Source organism: Staurois parvus, unplaced genomic scaffold, assembly GCF_062004578.1.
Source record: "Staurois parvus isolate SC_StPar_1 unplaced genomic scaffold, SC_StPar_1.0 ptg000832l, whole genome shotgun sequence".
Lineage (NCBI taxonomy): Eukaryota > Metazoa > Chordata > Amphibia > Anura > Ranidae > Staurois > Staurois parvus.
In genome coordinates, this window is record NW_028318628.1 from 12,089 (window position 1) to 34,564 (window position 22,476).

General features: G+C 40.5%; 1 protein-coding gene across 1 annotated transcript in view; it reads left to right on the plus strand.

Annotated features, from left to right (window-relative positions):
• The first annotated feature begins 263 nt into the window (after window positions 1-263).
• The window catches only part of CRABP1 (cellular retinoic acid binding protein 1), a 33,849-nt gene continuing 11,636 nt past the window's right edge, over window positions 264-22,476 (plus strand). Inside the window, exons 1-3 of the mRNA XM_089655271.1 lie at window positions 264-487; window positions 3,135-3,313; window positions 12,976-13,089. Coding sequence (XP_089511397.1) covers window positions 418-487; window positions 3,135-3,313; window positions 12,976-13,089 — 363 coding nt within the window. The 5' untranslated portion in view covers window positions 264-417. The remainder of the gene's footprint in view (window positions 488-3,134; window positions 3,314-12,975; window positions 13,090-22,476) is intronic.

Consider the following 22,476-nt stretch of genomic DNA (forward strand, 5'->3'; position numbering starts at 1 on the left):
GATGTTTTTAAACTACCCAGAAGCAATAAATACTCTTTGGAATATGTTTTTTTTTTCAAATCCAGAAAGATACTTTCTTTCTCAAAAGGGAATACGATTCATCCATTACATTGTAGACCTATAGCTACAGCTAAACAGAATTGTAGTAGTGTTCATTATTCATATAGCAGGAATATATCCTGGTAAGGTACTTATGTTCCAAATGAAAAACTGACATTTCAGAAAGGGGGCAGAGGAGAGGGCAGAAGGAGGGGCACCCATTCTCTCCTCCATCAAGATGACACACATGAGAGAATAAGACAGGACTCATTTAGACGTCTGGCTGGAATCAGACCGTCCTCTCAGGGTGAGCCTTTCTGTTCATTCATTTCTGCCCTTCTCACTGCCAACGCCTGCCAGGGAATTAGCACAGATACCATGCCGGATTTTGCAGGAATCTGGAAAATGAAAAGCAGCGAGAATTTTGATGAACTTCTGAAAGCCCTTGGTAAGACTGGCAGACCACTAATTGTATAGGATGTAAGCATCTTTGTCTTATGCTTAAGGTTTTTTGCTGTAGTAATGTATTAGCTGTCCTTGTCTATTACCTATCTTTGATTTATACACTGTACATGGGAAATTAATAGCTATTGCTAACTTTTCAGAGGACTAGAAAGTTTCGCCTTTATTTTGTCTTTTATGAGATCACACCATAACTACACAGAAACATCCTTTGCACATTTTTTTAAAGATAAATAGATAGATAGATAGATAGATAGATAGATAGATAGATAGATAGATAGATAGCTGAATGTGTGATTTGTTTGAGGAATGGCAAGAGTCTCTCTATGTTCAAGAATCATTTTGTACACGTTAATAGATAATGTTACCTTTAGAAATGTACTTTCTTCTAGCAGGCTAACATCTACAGGTATGGATCCAGGCAGGTAGTAGTATTATTGTAAAACAGCAGAAGTGGTTTTGGGTTGGTTATTTGCTGAAAGCAAAGTAAAGTAAGGGAATATACGAAAAGCATGTGTGTTATATGTATAAAGCAGTGACTGTGACATACACCAATCATTCACTGCAGGTGTATCTTTTTGCTGTGTTTTAAGTTACAGTAATTGATGTCACATTTACTGCTTATTTATACCATAAGTGATGCAATGTATAGCAACACAAAGGATTTCCTCTGCCAGGCAGCATATACATTAAAATGTTACATAGAATTCAAAGGAAGGAGGTATTTGGTAAAGTGATCTGATTTTTGTTCCAAACAAAAGTTCTTGTTTTTTATTCCCCTGGGTACATACAGTGAATACAGGTGCACTGCTCCAAGGGAATAAAATAACTTGAGAATTTCAATTCATGTGATGTGAAAATGAGAAGAAGCTGTATAATTTAATTTGGTTTGTATCTCTACTTTTATGGGGCACACCTGTAATATAGCAATGTTAGAAAAAAATGAAAAAGACTCACCGTGAAAGTCATACTTTGATTCTTAATAAAGCAATAGCAATATATTTTATAATTTTCCCAAGATACAATAAACATTTGGTGATATTATACTGAGTCAAAATATTTTAAACCCAAAACAGAGACTGACACACAATGTAATGTGATTAAACTATACATAATGTCTCATAAACACATGATAAAAAAAACATTGAAAACATTGATTTAGCTGTCATTCTGGTTCTTTCATAAACCACTGTATGTACCAGCAAAAGTCAAGCTTGTGGCTTTGATTACCAAGGGATACTGATGCCTCAAGATGTCTTGTTTATCGTGTTTTATTTTATTGGCTTGTTTATTGGCTATTACATAAGTTCTTAAAGATTATGTAAATTTTCGCTAAGATAAAACACATGCTTAAGAACAGTTAAAACGATTAGATCTCAATGATTTTTTAACATCAGCTAATTTGTGCTCCATAAAAGTCGACAAAAAACATCTCTACAAGCCTATTTTTAGACACGTCTCCTGGTATTGTGTCTCCAATGCTTTAAAATATTTATCAATAGCAACAGATTGCAGTTGCACGCTCTCCTGTAAATGTTGGGTGGTTAAAAAAAGATCTTTGGAGAGTCTGCTTGTTGTCTCATGTTAAAAAGCTTGACCACAGAATATGGGTTGCTATAGGCAACTACTATAAATACTGGTTTTTACTAAAAAGAATTCTACATTAACTCCACCCACCACAATCTGAGTTATACAATACCAATAGTGAGTAACTGATCTAGAGGTGCGTTTTTTTTTTCAGCTTTTGTCATTTATTGAATATCATCTTTCTTATGAATTACTCTGAGATGGTTAATGCCTAAAATATACATGTAAAATGTAGGTGTGTTAAACACAGAAATCAGCTAATTTTATATATTGCAGGTTTCTAGTCCTTAAATGTGGTTGCATTTGTTTTAATTTCTGAAGCTTTTTTTCTTTATTTAACCTTGTAATCCTACAAGTAACACTTTCTATCTATATCCACTTTCTCGTCTATACTCATTTCTCTATTGAATCTATGGTGGCATCCATGGTTGTCACACAGGCTGGACTTCAAACATGTCTGCCTTTGTTCATCTCCATTACATGATGGATTGATAGGACTAGCAGTTTACAAAATAAAGATAAGGTTATTTGTGCTTTCTTTTAAGCTCACAGGAAGTGACAAGAACATTGCACTTCTTACAAGATCAGCAGACATTTTCGGTACTTGCTGAATGTGTTCACAGCCAGAGAAATAAAACAAATGCAACCACCATATCTATAGATTGGTAAGCTGCAATATATTCAATTTTGGATTTTAGGTTGAGATACATTTTAAAGGAAACCTTACCATTAACCTTAAGAAAACTTCAATATTTTCTGATTTATTGATGCAGAACAAAAAATGACTGTAGTTAAGTGCATTATAATGTATATTTCATGGAACATAAGTATATCATGTATGGCTATTACAGTTTTTGCCACTGAAATTAATATCTGTAGAGCAGTTAAGGAGTTTAGGAGGAGCCCAGAAGCACCCTGAACTAAACCAAACATTTAGGCCTCTTCTAAAATAGGTCTTTAGTTGCATAAGAACAGCTAAACCTTAAAATAGATGATAATTGTTTATTAGGTATTTTCTAAATTTCTCAATGAATTCAACAACACAGGTGTGAATGCTATGCTCAGGAAAGTAGCAGTGGCTGCAGCTTCTAAACCTCACGTTGAGATCCGTCAGAATGGAGACCAGTTTTATATTAAAACATCTACCACAGTTAGAACTACAGAGATCCAGTTCACAGTTGGAGAAGAGTTTGATGAGGAGACTGTGGATGGCAGAAAATGCAAGGTAGTTTATATATTAATCTCCCATAATCTACTATAACACTGTGATCCCATGTTTGTGACAGATGGCTAACCCAAATGTGTTTAGGAAATGTCAAGGTGTCTTAATGTCTCACTGATCAAGTGAAAGGAGTAATGTAAATGACTTTGGTTGCAACTAATAAGTGTTGCAATCAATACGAATTTCACAACTCCAGTCCTCAAGTATATCACTTATGTGATAACTTAGATCAGTAATAAATATTCATAAAACTAGAAATTTTAATTGAGAAACCTGTTTGAGGTACCAGAGGAATGGAGTTGAAAACCAGAAATTTACATTTACATTCACAAAAACAAAATCCTGACATAGTTTTCAATTATTCCACACTGTATATTAGACCCCACCCCCATATTATGGTAAATTTCCCCTATTTTGCCCCCAGTGACTACCTGCCACAAGAATAGGAAGAGGGAGAAAATCTTCTCTAAGGGGACACAAACATTAATCAAAACCATACAGAACTTGTAACCCTTACCTCTTCTGTTTAAAGCAAAAAGAAAATGTGTTGGCTGAATTTTTTTCATCAATAGATTACAGTTTGTTGCATGCTGAAAGAGAAGAGGTCACAATTTGATCAGTTCGAAGAGTAAAAATATGATTTGTGCCCCGAAGAGTTGAGAAGGTAGCAGGAAAAGAAGCACACCACCACCGCTTGTGTCTACCATACTTGTGTTGCTTACACATATACACATATACAATAATTTGGGGCTGCTGGTGCCATATAGGGGACAAGGATGCAAGAGATTGCATTTGTGGTCTCCTATACAACAAAAAAATTTAAATTACTGTTCACAAGTAGGATACAAAAATATTATGGAAGCAAATGTAGATATGGTAGAAAACACTGTGGCAAAAATGCCTCCTGGAGTATGGTACAAGCCCATGCCTATTTAAATGTGCTAGAAGTAACTTTATCGAGTACACTTTCCAAAAGATGATCCAATGTTTAGATATTTGTCTGTTACATAAAGCTCAGCCAAGCCTTCATAAACATCCCCTTCTTCAAATGCTGTTGTATAATTTGTTTATAACTTTAAAAAATTGCCCTGCACCAACCCTATTAATTTAACACTAGGTAAATGATTACAAAAGGAATAATTGAGACCCTTTAACCACATCCAGTCCGGACACTTTTACCCCCCTCCTGCCCAGGCCAATTTTCAGCTTTCAGCGCTATCACACTTTGAATGACAATTGCATGGTCATGCAACACTGTACCCATATGAATATTTTAGCATTTTTTTAAGACAGATAAAGCTTTATTTTGGTGGTATTTATTCACCACTGGGATTTTTATTTTTTTTGCTATGTAAATGAAAATGTCCAAATATTTTGCAAATAAATAATATTTCATCATAAATCTTGGCCAAAATTTATTCCGTTATCTTTTTAGTAAAAAAATAAACAAAACCCAAATTAGTTTATAACCAAAAATTATAATTTTTAAACTTTTTTTTTTACATTTTTATTTTATTTTTATATTATTATTTGTTTTTTTTACATACTGTCACCCTAGCAGTACAGTGTCACCCATATAGGCTGTAAAAGCAATCATTTCTCCTTCTCTCTGGCTGCATTCTTGCATCCATTGAGAACTACTGTGTGAGCTGTGATTGGTCACAGCTTGTCACATGGTACAAGGCTGTTGTGAATAGCCTTGTACCATGTGACCTCTGTGATCATTCACAGATTTCACACATAGTAAGCAATGATGTCAGAAGTGACATCTTGCTTACTACTCTGCATGTGATCACTGATTGGCCAATCAGTGATCAGATGATTGGGACCATCCGACAATTGGTGTTCCACTGTGTTCGGAGGACACAGCGGGCACCGGATCGCGGTGCGGCGCGCTCCCAGGGAGCGCACACAAGCAGGGGGCGGGGAGGCCATTTATAAATGGCCACCCGACCCTGCACTGCCACCGTCCGGCCGTTTATATACAACAGCCAGAAGTGAAGTGGTTAAAAAAAAAAATTAGGACACATTTTCAAAGATATTTCTTTCACGAAACCTGTTGTCATCCTGAATTACTAAACTAGTACTTCTACACTGCCCTGTTTTCTTTTCAGATGCCCAATCAGATTCAATGGAATTTAAAAAAAAAATTAAGTTTGCCCTGTACCTGATTGGATGACTGTGGTGAATGCAGGGAAAAATATTTCTTTAGTAAAAGACCCCCTGGGGCTTTCTCACAAGGGAGAGAAAGGAAAGTCATATGTATAAACCATTAATCATTTCACTGCAGTTTAGCTATAAGGTACAAGAAGGATCCTCAGACAGTGAAGTCCATGCATAGAGATCCTTTGGCTATGTGAGACACACTTCCCACCAATCAATACACAGTGTCTGCACACACCAGATCATAGGACCTCATATGCACAGAGGTCAATATACGCTGGTTTTCCCACCCAAGGGGAAAGAAGGGCAACTCTCCTCTATTACTACAGAGAACAATCCTTCTCTTTCTCAGTTTGCACCATCTCCACTCCTAAAAGATGGTATCTATCCGCACATTAATCCTAAAATTCCTCCATTAGTCCATTAAACTATGACATTAGTATCAAAACTACCAGAGGGACCTTAGTACACATCATAAAATCAATTAAGGGATACAGAAAGCCTTCACCCTTGGATTATACTGCCACCTACAAGAAGACTGGACACTAGCAAACAAACAACTCTAGACCAGACCAGGATAACACCTTCTACTACTTGCATGCCTTCAATTTAGTGGCAAAAAAAAAGGAAGGACAGAGACTGAAGCAGAATGATAAATAAGTTCTTGAGATCCTGATGACTTGGAAGAACCAATGGAGATTCACCAGAGGTTTTAGCAGGTCAGTGTGCCAAATCTGCCATGGATAATCTGGAGCAATGAGGATCATCAAAATGCTCTGCATTCCAATCCTGTCACATAATTGAAGGAGAGGTTTCAAGGGAGGAAAGACATAGATCAGTGTGTATTGATCCTGTGGAGCCACCAGAGCATCCAATGCTTGTGATAGAGGATTTCTGTACCTAGAGACATTCCTGCCCAGTCTGGCAATGAAACTGGCAGCCAAGAGGTCCACTTCCAAGGTCCCTCACCTGCGACGTAGATCCACACCTCTGAATGTAGAAGACACTCACCTGGGTCCAGTTGCTGCTGGCTGAGGAAGTCTGCCTGTCTTTGGATGTACATGGCTGACAAGGATGGAACAGGAACTTTTGCTCAGGACAGGATTTGATTTACCCTAGTGGCTGATGTATGCACCACCTGTGGCATTGTCCAACTGAGTCCAGATAAGATGATCTTTCAGAATAGATGTTCTTTCAAATGACAGGAAGGAAGGACTTCACCAGTACCAGTAAATTGCTGCACCACCAAACCAGGAACAGCCTGTTCCTCTGTGCCAAATGAGTTGGTCTGTCTAAACAATGAGTCGGTCCTGAAGGTTCAGGATCCATCTTAACTGCTGTAATATCAGGACAATGAAAGCCATATTGTCCAACAGGGCCTGTGCGGACTGTTCCCTCAACAGAAAGTTATCTAAGAATCTCAAAATGGGGATGCCATGACAGCACAGCAGAGTTAATACAATACCAGCACCTTGGTGAACATTCCTGGTGCAGAGGAAAGGTAGTACGGCAGGGCTACTGATTGGCAGTGTAGGTCTCCAACAGCAAAGCGTAGGAAATACTGATATGCTGGAAAGATGGGGGCACGTAGGTATGTATCCTGGATGTCCACTGAAGCTAGAAAATCTCCCTGGTAAACAGAGGTGTAGATGGACCTGGTAGATTCCTTACAGAATTTTTGAGCTTCAATAAAGACATTTAGCATTTTTAGATCAAAGATGAAGTGGATGCCCCTTTTGGATTTAGGAACAGTGAACAGGTTGGAGTAAATCCCCTGAAACTGTTCTGCCACATGATCTACCACAAAAACACCTTTATCTAAAGGAACAGGAGGGCTCGATGGAGATCTGTTAATCTGTGCAGTGACACAGGAAGGTTGGAGGTGAGAAACCGAGGAGGGTGCAGGGAGCATGAATACGACCTTCAACACGCAGGCATCAGAGATGCAAGCAGTTCAAGTGTCTGAAAAGGTTAACAAACTTACCCCCACTTTGGAAAGTGGGGGTACACCTTTATGTCGAGGAAATTTTGTCAGAGAATTTGGCGACTTAGAGTCCCAGACCTTGTTAGTGGACTGGCAGTCAAGCTTCGGGAGTCTGGATGTGGATGGTGCAGGAGTGGAGAAGCAAAAGGGACGTTTCTTAACCAACAGCAAAGGAAAAGACTTTGGAGTCTGTTCCTTATGCTTCATCTGCTGAGAAAGTAGTACTCTTGACACCAGCAGCATCCTTGAGAATCAAAACTGGATTTGAAGAGACGTTATCACTGCAAGGTCATACAGACCAGACACTTCTTAGACATGAGCTCCACACTACAGCGCTTTAACCAAAGTATCCTCAACATGTGTATTGACAGGAGACCCATGCAGGAGATGAAACAGGAAGCCTCGAGCAGCCCCTCAAAAGTGTAGATTCAAATATCTGTTTTAAAGAATTTTGAATAGTTAGCTTAGATTTGACAAAGTAAGATCGCAGCCAAGATGGAGTAAAGAGTAGAACCAGCAAACGAAAACAGAGCTCTAGAGAGGGTTTCCAACCATTTATCAGTTGGGTCTTTAAAGAAAGGTGCATCCTCTACCATGTTGGTCACTTAGGGTGGGACACTGCCGGATCCACAACGAGAGCAGACTACGTTTTAACAGAACCCTCTTCAAACAGGTCCAAGGCTAACAAGCACTTAGGAGAGGGGGAGCAAACACCTTGTTATGGTGTTTCCAATCTCCATAAAGGAAGATTTGGAATAGTGGGCACACTGGGAAAGTCTTTGCAATTTTAGGAGCTGTAGCTGACCCAAGACTGGGAACAGCACTGGCAAAGGCAACATGTTGATCCTCTAATTTCAGAGTAGTGCATACCACATTAATAGGAGTCAAAATAGTCTCTTTCAATTTGGGAGTAATGGCAGAGGATTGTGACTCCTCAGATACAAGCTCATCACATAAAGACTGAAGTGAAAGACAGAAAAAGTCTTAGCAGTCCATGGCTCAGTGGGTGCAAATACTGGCTCTGGCATTGTCATAAATCAGGTACAAAATCTGCAGGAGAAGGAATGAGAGTGTATTTGTGGACTCTGTAGTAAGAGTCAGCAAAACCATGGGTAATTTGGGCCATAAAGTCTTGAACCACTGTAGTAAAAACCTCACCTGAGGGGGGGAAGTGGCAGCAGCCACACCCAATGTAGCTAAGGAAGACTCTGAAGACAAAATAGAGGGCAACAAGATTCCAGATGCTGACTATAGCATCTTCAGTAGGCACACTGTAAGCAACTCTAGAGCCTTTAGCAGAGTTTAACCTGGGGGCACCACATTCAGCAGAGTTGCCCACCCATGTCTAAAATAAGATGTTGTGACCACATGGCAGTAAAGCAATGTAAGGCTCTGAGTACGATGCAACAATAAGGGTAAGTTGGCACTGTTGGCTTGGACCTGAAAAGCGTTTCGTGGCAAAATTGTTACCAGAACAGAAACTGGAAAGCATACTATGTGGAACCCAGAGGCTCAATGTCACAGCCAGGCTTTTCCCACACTGTTCAAGTTAGAGGGATGCAAATGCAGCAATCCAAAGTCAAGGTAGATGACAGCTGTTCCAGATAGCCGCATTTGGAAAGACTAGCTCTAGCAGTGATATAGAGATGTGTCCTGGTCAAACAAAAAAAAGAGTAAAAAATCTGCTAGCATAGTAAGTTAGTCTTTGACACACCAGAGCTGAAGAAATAACATCAATCCTTCTAAGACACTAGCAAAAACTGAGGCTGTTAGTAAAAGTGGTTATTCTAGGCTAGCCTATAGGTTTTTTATTCGCCAGTGTACAGTCTTCTGTAGGTGGCAATATAAACTGAAGGTGAAGTAATACTCAACTAAACATTTTGTGAGGATACTACCATAAAAGTTTTGTTCAGGCACTTTTTGATTTACCATTCGGTTTTTCAGCTTGTTTGTTCACATTTTTTTTACCGTTTCATCCTCCATAACCACCATATTTAACTTTTTACTATCATCACACCTACCTTTCTTTATATAAATCCCTTCACCTGTACTACTATTTTTCTATTTCTTATTTTGTCAAAATCTAGCCACAGACAGAACAGAAATTTGAGTTCCTAACATTTTCTGTAAGTGCTTACTCGTATCTGCATGTTTTCTCATAGATAAGACTCCCCATTATCTAGAGGACACAATAAGGATCAAGTAAAAAAAAGTAAAAAATTCCAATCCAGCTCAAAGTATAATTTATATTTCTCATACCACATAAGTTTACCTAGAATTCATGTTTATTGATTGAAAGTGCAAGCTCTGATCTACAAATTATACCTAATATCACATGGTCACTTTGTATCTCTTTTACGTGTGAAGTGTATATATATATATATATATATATATATATATATAGGTATTTTAATATATACACACATTTTGCAATTCGATATATTAATTAAAGCATACCATATGCGGTACTTTGGTTGAAGTCTAATATTTTTTATATTTCAAATTATGTTTTCCATTCTCTGTAGGTTTTCTTACACAAATCAGTTACATTTCTTATGACTAATTTTTTTTGTATGTAAAAATCCACTCACAAGAACAGTTGCATGCTTTTTCTTACCTTACAAACTGCTGACTGGTGATAACTGTGAGGTCCTATGAGGTGTATATTAAGGAGAGCAGAAAATGGAGGTATTAAGGGTGCAGGTAAAATAAGGTTTTAGGAAACAAAATACTGATTCATAGGAAATAAAGGCTTGCATTGATTGAATAACTATTTAATGGAAAGAATAAATAATGGTTGTACACCTATGCAATATTTACTGCATGTATGTGCATTAAAAACGTTGATGAATGAAATAAATACAAGCAAACAAGCAATGATAAAGTAGCTCCATCAATGTATAAAGAATTAATTTGTAAAATGTAAAACTAGTAAAAAATGTTGTGATTCAGAAATGCTGTCCTGATCCAGACTGGCATATAAATTTGGAATCTTAACACATTAGGGTTGATTTACTAAAACTGGAACGTGCAAAATTTGGTCCAGGTCTTCATGGAAACCAATCATCTTACTGTTTTTTTTTTTGTCAAAGCTTAATTGAACAAGCTGAAGTTAGAAGCTGATTGGCTACCATGCCCCCGATTTTGCACTCTCCAATTTTAGTAAGTCAACCCCTTTGTGTACTGTTTTTTTCTCCCATGAACATACAAGTACTTTAGGCATTTATAGTGGATTGAACATCCTGTCAGAAACTCTGGAAAGGGTCAGCAAACAGGTATTGCCTCAGCTCCAAAGCAATAAAGGAAAACATAAAATGCAGTCATATTTATGCTAAATACAGTAAATGGTTACATATCTGGGCCTCAATTTTTCATACATTTTTGGGCCTGTAGTAGGAAATTAAGCCCATCAGAGATAATTATCTTCTTCTGCTGATTCCAAACAACAGCCTTTCATAAGTGCATCTACTGCTAATTGCTTAGAAAACAAATGATCAATATAAAATAACATAGCGCATAACCAAGAATGCAGTGTAGTACCCAGAGCTATTTCAACGTGTAACCCACCATAAAGACAGAGACCTCATTTTAATTATACGGATAAGCCACATAAAAATAACCATAAAATAATATATTCCCCACTTAAGTGCTGAAAGTGTAAGTGCTTTAATTTAACACAATGACGGCAGAGTGAGTGAAATAGCTGGACACGTTACAGCTGTCAGTGGAAGTACATTAGTGTAACAGATGATACGCATAATGGCCTACAATGCGCTATATATTTCTTTGGCTGTCACACTGAACGTGAATTGGCTACATGATTACATCCCAGACGTTACACAGACCACACGATGTACAGTTTATTAATCCTGACATGGCACAGCATGAAGCCATGATTTATATGGCCGCCTCACATCTGCCCTTTTATAGAGATCACATAGAAAACATGGGGTGGGTTTACCAGAGTATTCATCCTGCAAGAATATTATAACAATGAAAGATACAGTGGAACAAATTACCAAAGGACAGAATGAAAATAATAATTTATAATATCCATTTACTACAGATGGAGCATGCTGTAGAAACTTCATAATGTATAGTTTTATAGTTGTACACTTTACTTTACTTCTAAATGTAATTTCCCAGTAAACCCTGCACACCACCCCACCCCTTTCCCTTGTAGTTGGCACCCAGAGCTCTTTACTGCTTTGTTTTGGTGATATACACCATGGAACTGTCCTATGATTATCACAGTGTGTATGTCCAACTTTGATTTACATTATTAAAAAAATAATAATCTGTTTTTGTTCTCAAAGTAGCTGTAGACTATTGCACCCCAATAGTTGTATCCATCTCCCCTTATAAATATTTCAGGGCACAACTATTTTAGCCAAGTCACAGCACATTGCCACATTCCTTTTGCATTTTTTAAAAATAAAGATTGCGGTAAAAAAAAAGGATTTCATTAATGTCAGTTCCTCTGTTCATTTAGAACCTGTTTTGCTCTTTTTTTGTTTATAGTGCAAAAAATAAAACACCCAGTGGTGATTAAACACCACCAAAAGAAAGCTCTCTTTGTGTGAAAAAAATTATAAAAATTTCATATGGGTAAAGTGTTGCATGACCGCACAATTGTCATTCAAAGTGTGACAGCGCTGAAAGCTGAAAATTGGCCTGGGCACGAAGGGGGTAAACGTATCCGGTAGGCAAGTGGTTAAGGGAACGTGGCAGGGGGTCTGTCCTATACCTACATACTTTTGCTAATAGATGTCCCTCGTTCCCATCTCAAAAAGTTGGGAGGTATGTGAGTGATTTCAATAGGCCATGGGACTCACAAGTGGCACTGGACATTTTTACCTTATGCATGCACTGCCTGGTTGGCTCACTCAGTCACTGGCTATTTATATTGTTTGCATCAGTTACCTTCTTACCACATCTTATATTCTTCTTGCCTATGGCCTTGGATACAGTGAGTAAAACATACTGGGGTTTATTTACTAAAGCTGGAGAGTGTAAAATCAGACTCATTTCGGCATAGAAACCAATCAGATTCTAACCTCAGCTTGTTCAATTAAGCTTTGGCAATAAAACCGGGAAGCTGATTGGTTTCTATTCAGAAGTGAGCCTGATTTTGCACTCTTCGGCTTTAGTAAGTAAACCCCACAGAAAACTTTTAAGGGGAGCAGGATTTTATACATCTCCCTCCAACTGCCTTCTCTGACATGGTAGGCCAATTAGTATTATAAATCTTCAGCCTGACTGATGGAGAGAAATGCATTTCTGGAGAGCTACACATTTGTAATTAAGTGAAACTATACAGTGGATCTCTCATTTGCATTTTCCATTAATATCACATCAATTTTTATTAGGATGGATGCTTTCCATTGTGTAGATTGCTTAGCAAATACTCCTGGAGATGAGGTTTCACATGCCTTTTTTGTTATGTTTTGTGCTCTTTGTTTTCTGTATCCCTTTACACATGAGTATTAGTTGTCTCCTTTGTATCCCTTGTTATTAGAGTTTTCCTATCTGGGAGAAGGAAAAAAAGATCTACTGTAAACAGACTCTAGTGGATGGGACAGGGCCCAAGACGTTTTGGACTCGGGAACTTGCAGGGGATGAACTGATTCTGGTAAGAAAATTTACATTGATTTGTGAGGCCTGTTTCACACTGATGTGGTGTGGGATTCACAGCAAATTCACTGTATCAAAATCGCACTTTGTTCATGCAGACCGCTGCGGGTGTCAATGTCAATGACACCCCCAAAATGGTTCGTAAAATGCAATGTGATTGGGTGAATCGGATCACATTGGTGTGAACACCCATGCGATCTGATGCCAGTGCGTTTGTGTGATTGGAGCTGTACAAAATGAATGGCTCAAATCGCACTGCAAAAGACTGACATGTGATTTGAACAGCAATTCCTGTCCAAATCACATGCAGTTTCCTGCACCGCATCAATGTGAACCGGCCCTTAACATACATTGGTTTATGTAATGAAATGAAGGTCTAAGAAGTCCCAAATGAAAATTCATAAACACCTGGGCACCAGTGAACCTGACCTAAAAGCCATCTTCCAGTGTGGTTTTCATTTCCACATTTAAAGTAAACCTGTCAGAAGATAAATACAGAGGCTGCATCTGAATACTTCTTTTTAAAAAAGCTAATTGAGTGTTGTTGTGTTATGTTATCTTACTTAATCAGTGACCCCCAGCACAATTACTTGGTTATAGAGGCAGAGCTAAGTCCTTACCTTGGAGTCAGTGACTCCAAGCTTTGAAGCCAAAGGGTCAACATGACAGCCAGGCCACTAACATTTTCTATAGGAATAGAAATAGTATAGAATAGAATAGAATAGAAATAGTCAGCAATAATAGCTTCCATTTTTCACTCATGATTGTGCTTTTTTTTTAAAGGAATGAAAGTTTACCTTTTTTAACCTTTGCCAGCAAAAAAGATGCGTCTGTGCATCAAACCAATCCACAATTTATCCAACAAACTTTCAAAATGACCAAGATGCAGTGAGGCTTATCAATGGTCCGTGTGTGTCAATTCCAAAGCCCATTGTGACAACTGGAAAAGGACTGGGCTTTATATGATTTTAAAGGGTAATTAATTTCTCCTAACCGTAAGAAGCGCTTATTTTTGTACACGTAGGAAAATATTGGTGCAAAGACCTGATACTTAACTCTTCTTCTCACTAAGAAAGATGCAGTGCACTTGTACGTAGATTGTGTGGTTCTACATACAACAAAATCAGCATGGAGCAATGGCAAATTGGCTGAACATTTACTGCACATACTATAGCAAGATATGCATATTTACATTATATTATATTATATTACATAATACATACGGCTCATGGCTCAACATACATCTTATTACTCAGAAGGGCACACATCCATGTAAGATGAATTGGCCAGTTGCTGTGACCTGTTCTCTGTGTGCCTTACAATATACAGTTTGTGTTACTACTGCGTTACCAACAGTGAGTTACAACATCAGAACCGCAGGCAGAAGGCAGCATTTATAAAGACATATAAAGCACAAAAAAGACCTACGTCTTTCACATAAAAAAATCATGCCACAGATAATAGTACTAACGATCAGATAATTTGAACTGGAGACTCAAATGACAATATCATTTGTTAAATTTATCTAAATTCATATTGCAGTGCTATACGTATTACAGAATACTTTTAACCATTAGCACCAATCCCTGCTCCAGACAGGAACTTGCAGTCTAGTACAACCAGCTCAGTTATACAAAAGAATACATATGCACACACAATGGACAATATGGATAGAAGATAGTTAATCTACCAGACTGTATTTTGGTTTTAGGAGGAAAAGATTTGGAAATGCAAACAAATGTGTTGGAAAATATACAAACTCCACATAGATTCTGTTTCTGCTGGTCATGCATTCTAGCACTACAACCCCGCTGCAATTGGTGGCCGAGGAGGATGGAGGAAAAGAGCACACTAGGAAAAGTAGTCTGGTGAGCCACGCATAGGCCATTTTAGCTGGAAAGCAGAGAGCAGGAGGAATGAGTGAGCCGGAGGAATGAGTGAGCCGGAGGACTGTGACAACCAGATATACTCTGGGTGCCCTAGGTATGCAGTGCAGCACTCACTGGGAATGGACCTGACAGGAAAGTGGTGTGCATAGTATCAGAAGAGTGATGTCAGCACATGTCACTTATTGTACCCTGTGTGTGCCTGATACCTCACCTTATCATGGCACCCATAGTTTGCACCGACCTGTGTGTACCCACACCCACTGTGAACACCCACCGACAGTACTGTCATCGGTGCCCCATCCCTCTATGCTTTCTTCAATGTCCTATCCTGTTGTATGTATATCCCCCTGTATGTATACTGACCGACTGTACTGTTATCCTAACCCTCCGTGTACTGACCTTTCTGGTCTGCCCCTGGTCCCCTCTCCCTCTGGTCTGGCCTCAATGCCCTGTCCCTCTGGCCTGCCCCCCATACCCTGTCCCTCTAGTCTGCCCCCGACGGCCTGTCCTCCAGGTTTCGCTGAAGAACACTGTCACCTCACTGAAGGAAATAGATCCATCTATCTACTGGCAACATCAAAGCCTAGTAAAACTGTTACAGGGATGACTCGGATAACAAATAAATGCTATCCTATTACTAATGACAAACTGTATCACATGTGTAATGTTTTCCTTTGACATGGGCTGCTCAGTCTAAATTGCCCGGAGCTATTTATTTTGACCCAGGCCAAGGCTGACTACAAATCAAGAGTGTAAAACTGTGTGCTGCATTTTTGTAGGGAGATGATGTTAAACTCAAAATGTTTGGTATTGGCAAAGGTTACTGTTATTCTGCTAATGGGTTTGTGTGGCAATGACAAAGAGCACACTGCTGTTTCTCACCCCCACTGTGGCCAATGAAGGCAGCATCATTAAATCACATTGTACCCAGCCCCCATTTACACTTAGCAATATTAATGCCCCTCATTAGTATATAAAGATGATCTGGCCAGACAGTCAGGTCAACAAAAACATATCAACACAAGAAAGCCTTTGTTAGCTGACCAAGCGCTCGTTAACACCACATATACAAAGAGGTTGTTGTGCTATTGCTCATTAAAATCGTGGCCTAAAAAAAGGCCTTTTCAGAATTGCCTTTATTATTATTTTCAACATTTTCTAAAAAAAAAAAAAATCACTTCCAGATCTTCATTTCAACCCCAAACCTGACTTGCTTGTCTTTCTGCCATGGGTCACACCCCAGCCTGGCAGCAAAAGACATTTCTGGAATATAGCAGATTAGCCATGTGAGAAAATTGCTAGTCTATTTTTAGCCTATGATTCTCTAGAGCTAATTTAAGAAAAACTGGATGGAAAGAAAGCAGAGAAGTTGTTCATACCATGCAGTTTTTACTTTTGAAGCATGGACTAAAAATGCTTTTTTTCAGCTTATTTTCATAAAATATATTAAACTATCAATCTCTAGGAGTTGGAGAATGTGCAAAAACAAAATTATGGTTAGTTATGGACTCAACCAGAATGGGGTTTGTTGATATGTATTGGTAATGCAAAAGCAATAATTCAAAAGGGGCTAGTGGTCAATGGCGCACAATGATTTCTTTATTTAACATAGACCAGTGTTTCTCAACCTTTTTTTAGTCAAGGCACCCTTTAAAATTGTGGACAGTCCCAAGGCTCCCTTTAAAATTATGAATAGTCTTGAGGCACCCCGTTCTAAAATAGGGTGCCTCTAGAATGTCCATTAAAAGGGTACCCTATTCTAAATGTGAAACACTATTCTAATATTTTTATATAATGCAGCAACATCCACACATGTAAGACACCCAACATTGGAGGTGATTTATTCTTCCAAAGCAAATACACTTTTGCATACTGCTACTGACTAGTATTCCAGTGTTTCTCTTTTCCTTCAGTTTTTCTCCATCACTGAGCTAATGTGACCTCAGTACTGACATCCTCCTTATCAACTGATGATGTCATTGGTTGTCAGGATGCCAGCGGCTAGTAGGTTGTAATGGTGACAATGAAAACCTATGGCTTTGTGCAACTGAAAGGCAGATTTGTCCCACCCGCTGGCTCGTATACAAGTTTTGGGCAATTTTTAAATATTTTGCCAAGGCACCGCTGAAGAAACCTCAAGGCATCCGAGGGTGCTAGGGCACCCTGGTTGAGAAAGGCTGACATAGACAGTTCTAAAAACAATAATGCAAAGAATCATACCACACTCCACAGGTCCCAAACAACAGTCCCCAAAAGGGACTACCCACTTATATGTATATGGTAATGATAACTTTCCTCATGAATTGCACATGTGCTCCATATAACAAAATTGCAGAAACATAATGATTCAAAAAGCTCCTGAAAGGGGAGCATGCTCTTTGCCACCTATGGTATTTCTGCCAGGCCAAAATCACCAGGAAAAAACTAATTGTTGAACATCTCATGTAAAGGTTAGTGTAATGCAGGGATGATATTGTAAACTGTGCGGGCCTCCCTCTTACACTAAGCTGGCATTGAACCATGTCACATGAGGAAATGACAACATACAGTCCCAGATAATGCATCAACATGTAGTCCAGAGGAGGATATTACTGGTGATAATAATATACATGTAATGGCTTCAACTCCCTCAGACTCCTGATAATGGGGCACATCCAAGAGAGATTTGTGAGCCAAAAGGACCTCCCTCATACATGGAAAAATAATAGCATCCTTGGTCCGGGGCCCATCTGTAGAAGATTCCTGGTATAAATGTGATAATCTTAAAGATAAGGTTGCTCCAAAGTCAATTAAGTAATATGGAAGACATTAGATGCACTCCCTTTGTAAGGCACAGTGTTCAACAGTCAAGTTATCTCTTGCAAGATTGACAGAGTAGAGCGATAAACATATATGCAGTCCCTTGAATGTGAATAAACATCTCAGCAAGGAGACTTCTTGATTAATTGATTGCCAAAATTGATTAGAGTGACAAGGGAGCATATGAAACAACTAATTTTATTCAAAATGAGATGGTAATGGAACAATCCCTTCAGATGCATAAGGATAGACATGGCAGTCCCTTTAGGTATTCAGCATATGAGGCAACTCATTTTGTTCAGAGTGAGGTGGTTATAAGACAATCCCTTCAGATGCATAAGGATAGACATGGCAGTCACTTTAGGTATTCAATATTAATCAAAAGAAGTATCTTCCAAGTTAAGCAAAGCAGAGTAGACAGAGTTTAGGCAGAAAGTACAACACAGGAAGTTCCTTCAGATGTATATCAGTAGACCAGCAAGAGATAGTGAGATTGGAGCATCAAAAAGGAGTATCCAAAGTTGAGTGGTAGTACTTATCATGTGATGGAAGTCCATGGAGAGTTCACTGGGGAGCCTGGGAGTGTGGTATCAGCCCATTCCTGACCGCTACAACCGACTGCCTCAGAGGTAGGCTCAAGATTGTTTGACAGGTTGTTTCAGAGCTGGGTGCCTAAAATGGCCACCTCATCTCAACTGCTCATGCGTGGGACGTGGCCATGTCATGACGTGGCGTGTGTGCGAGCACGAGCAGTGCACAGAAGCCCATATAAGCTTCCAGGAAGGCAATATGGTTAATACAAAATATCCAGTGCACCATCTAGTAGATACTTCTGGTAATACAATGATTCATCTAGAAAACCATGCACTTTTTTGGACAGCATGAAGAAAAAGGGGAGAAGATGTCCCATAAATGCCAATCCAAAATCCTCCCGTCCCCAATCCCTCCCTCTTCGCAAGGAGAGAACCAGAAGGGAGGAGAAACGTAAAAACCTAAAAGGCATCCAGCCAGGAAAACACAACCACATCAACATTCTAAAAGGAGAAAAAGACCACATAACTCCATGTTATATAAAAAAAACGTAAATCAATGACAAAAACAAAACCCAAATGTAATATATATGAATATGTGAAAAAAAAAAGGGGGGGGAAGGGGAATCTGCAGATAGAGGAGGGCTAAGGCCGGCAGAAAGGGGGCAAAGCTAAGGCTTTCGCTCAAACCTGGAGGTTTTGTGTTCTCCAGCTCTCATATCCACCTCGTCTCATGTTGGAGTACCACTTTGTCGAAGTCCCCCTCCCCCCCGGTATCATGAGGGACAACTTCCAGTACCCAACATCGGAGGTGTTGGGGATTGCTATTATGTTCAAGACATACATGTCTTGCAAATGAAAATTTGAGGTGGTAGGTGGAGATCTCATAAAGATGATCTTGAAAGCTCTTGTGGATGGTACGTATGGTTTTGCCAACATAGAAGGATCCGCAGGCACAGAGAATAATATATACAACTCAAGACATGCCACAACTGGCTCTCTGTCTGCACCTAGGGCACCCTACCGATCGGCAACATTAGACTATAACCCTCGATCATAGAGGGGCAAACATCACAACAACCGCACCTATATATACCTGATGACAGACGTAGCTTACGGGGGGACCAATTAATGTGACTGTGGACCAGGAGGTCTGCTAGAGATGTAGCCTTTCTATAGATTAGATTTGGGTGGTTGTAAATGTATTTCTAAACCGAGGAATCCTCCTTGAGAATGTGCCAATGTTTGGCACAAATATCCCTTATATTTTCTGATAGTTCTGTGTACTGTATATTGATTTTAATTGTTTCCTGATCACTCAAGGGTTTCGCCCTAGGTCCAAAGATTAATTTCTCTCGGTCAAACACCCTTGCTCTATGATACGCCTTCGCCAACCATTTTTTATTGTATCCTCGCTTAGTAAATCATTCACATAGATTGGAAGCTTCCTCCTCGAAGTCCAGAGGATCCGAACAGTTCCTCCGAGCCCTTAAGTATTGTCCGACTGGAATATCCTGAATGAGGGAGTGGGGATGAAAGCTACTCGCATCCAATAGATTATTGGTCACTGTGGGTTTGCTAAACAGCTTGGTCTTAATACCTCCATTTCCATTAAGTTCAATCTCTAGATCCAAAAAAGTCACTGTTTGGGTATTGCATTTGCTAGTGAACTTAAGGTTGTATGGGTTTGGGGCGAGTTCCTCCACAAATTGTTGGGCTTGTTCTATTATGCCTGTCCAAAGAACAAAGACGTCGACGATGTATCTGTCCCAGGACAGTATCCTGGACAGATGCAGCGGCGAGACCCCACCTCCCCCCCTGAAAAGCCAAGATTCCCAATCTCCCAGGTAGATGTTGGCATAGGCTGGGGCACATTTGTACCCATAGCTGTGCCCTGAGCCTGGCAGAATGTCCTGTCACCAAATTGGAATATATAGTAAGGAGAAATTCCAACAACCCAACAATTAAGTGATTGTGTTTTTGCTTTCCAGTGGCTCTACTGCTCAATATTTTCTTAATGACTTGGAGGCCCTTGGAGTGTGGAATTGAAGAATACAGAGCTTCAATATCAATGGTAAGCAAAATGGTGTCGGGGGGAATGGTGAGGTCATGCAGAAGTGTCAAGAGATGCAAGGTGTTCTTAATATAGGAAAATTGGTCTACCACAAAGGGCTGGAGGATCTTATCTATGTATTCACTGGATTTCTCCATCAGGAATCCCATTCCAGAAATTATAGGATGGCCAGGAGGGTCCTCAACAGACTTGTGAACCTTCGGGAGGGCATAGAAAATCGGGTTGCGGGGATTTGTGACCCTTAGGAATTCCATTGTTTGTTTGTCAATTATGCATTCGTGATATGCTTGGTCTATTATAGCAAACAAATGTGCCTTCTCTCTCTCCAAATTAATGCTGGGGATAGGGGTATACCCTCCAATTTAATGCTAGGGGTAGGAGTATGTGTATTCCATGAACGTAAGTCACAAACTTCTCCTTTAGGTCCTTTGGGGGACTGGACACATTTGAGTCAACGTGAGTATAGAGCAGTGATGGCGAACCTTTTTGAGCCCGAGTGCCCAAACTGCAACCCAAAACCAACTTATTTCTTTCAAAGTGCCAACACTGCAATGAAACCTGAATATCGAGCTTTTGGTTTAGAAAAAACAACTCGTACAGTAGTGCAAACTAATTAACAGTACAGGGATGACCAGAGACTGCGGACACAGTACAGGGATGACCAGAGACTGCGGACACAGTACAGGGATGACCAGAGACTGCGGACACAGTACAGGGATGACCAGAGACTGCGGACAGTACAGGGATGACCAGAGACTGTGGACAGTACAGGGATGACCAGAGACTGCGGACAGTACAGGGATGACCAGAGACTGCGGACACAGTACAGGGATGACCAGAGACTGCGGACACAGTACAGGGATGCCCAGAGACTGCGGACACAGTACAGGGATGACCAGAGACTGCGGACACAGTACAGGAGATGACCAGAGACTGCGGACAGTACAGGGATGACCAGAGACTGCGGACAGTACAGGGATGACCAGAGACTGCGGACACAGTACAGGGATGACCAGAGACTGTGGACACAGTACAGGGATGACCAGAGACTGCGGACACAGTACAGGGATGACCAGAGACTGCGGACAGTACAGGGATGACCAGAGACTGCGGACAGTACAGGGATGACCAGAGACTGCGGACACAGTACAGGGATGACCAGAGACTGCGGACACAGTACAGGGATGACCAGAGACTGCGGACACAGTACAGGGATGCCCAGAGACTGCGGACACAGTACAGGGATGACCAGAGACTGCAGACACAGTACAGGGATGACCAGAGACTGCGGACAGTACAGGGATGACCAGAGACTGCGGACACAGTACAGGGATGACCAGAGACTGCGGACAGTACAGGAGATGACCAGAGACTGCGGACACAGTACAGGAGATGACCAGAGACTGCGGACACAGTACAGGAGATGACCAGAGACTGCGAACAGTACAGAAGATGACCAGAGACTGCAGACAGTACAGGAGATGACCAGAGACTGCGGACAGTACAGGGATGACCAGAGACTGCGGACACAGTACAGGGATGACCAGAGACTGCGGACAGTACAGGGATGACCAGAGACTGCGGACACAGTACAGGAGATGACCAGAGACTGCGGACACAGTACAGGGATGACCAGTGACTGCGGACAGTACAGGGATGACCAGAGACTGCGGAAAGTACAGGAGATGACCAGAGACTGCGGACAGTACAGGGATGACCAGAGACTGCGGACATAGTACAGGGATGACCAGTGACTGCGGACAGTACAGGGATGACCAGAGACTGCGGACAGTACAGGGATGACCAGAGACTGCGGACACAGTACAGGGATGACCAGAGACTGCGGACAGTACAGGGATGACCAGAGACTGCGGACACAGTACAGGGATGACCAGAGACTGCGGACACAGTACAGGGATGACCAGAGACTGCGGACACAGTACAGGAGATGACCAGAGACTGCGGACACAGTACAGGGATGACCAGAGACTGCGGACACAGTACAGGAGATGACCAGAGACTGCGGACAGCACAGGGATGACCAGAGACTGCGGACACAGTACAGGGATGACCAGAGACTGCGGACAGCACAG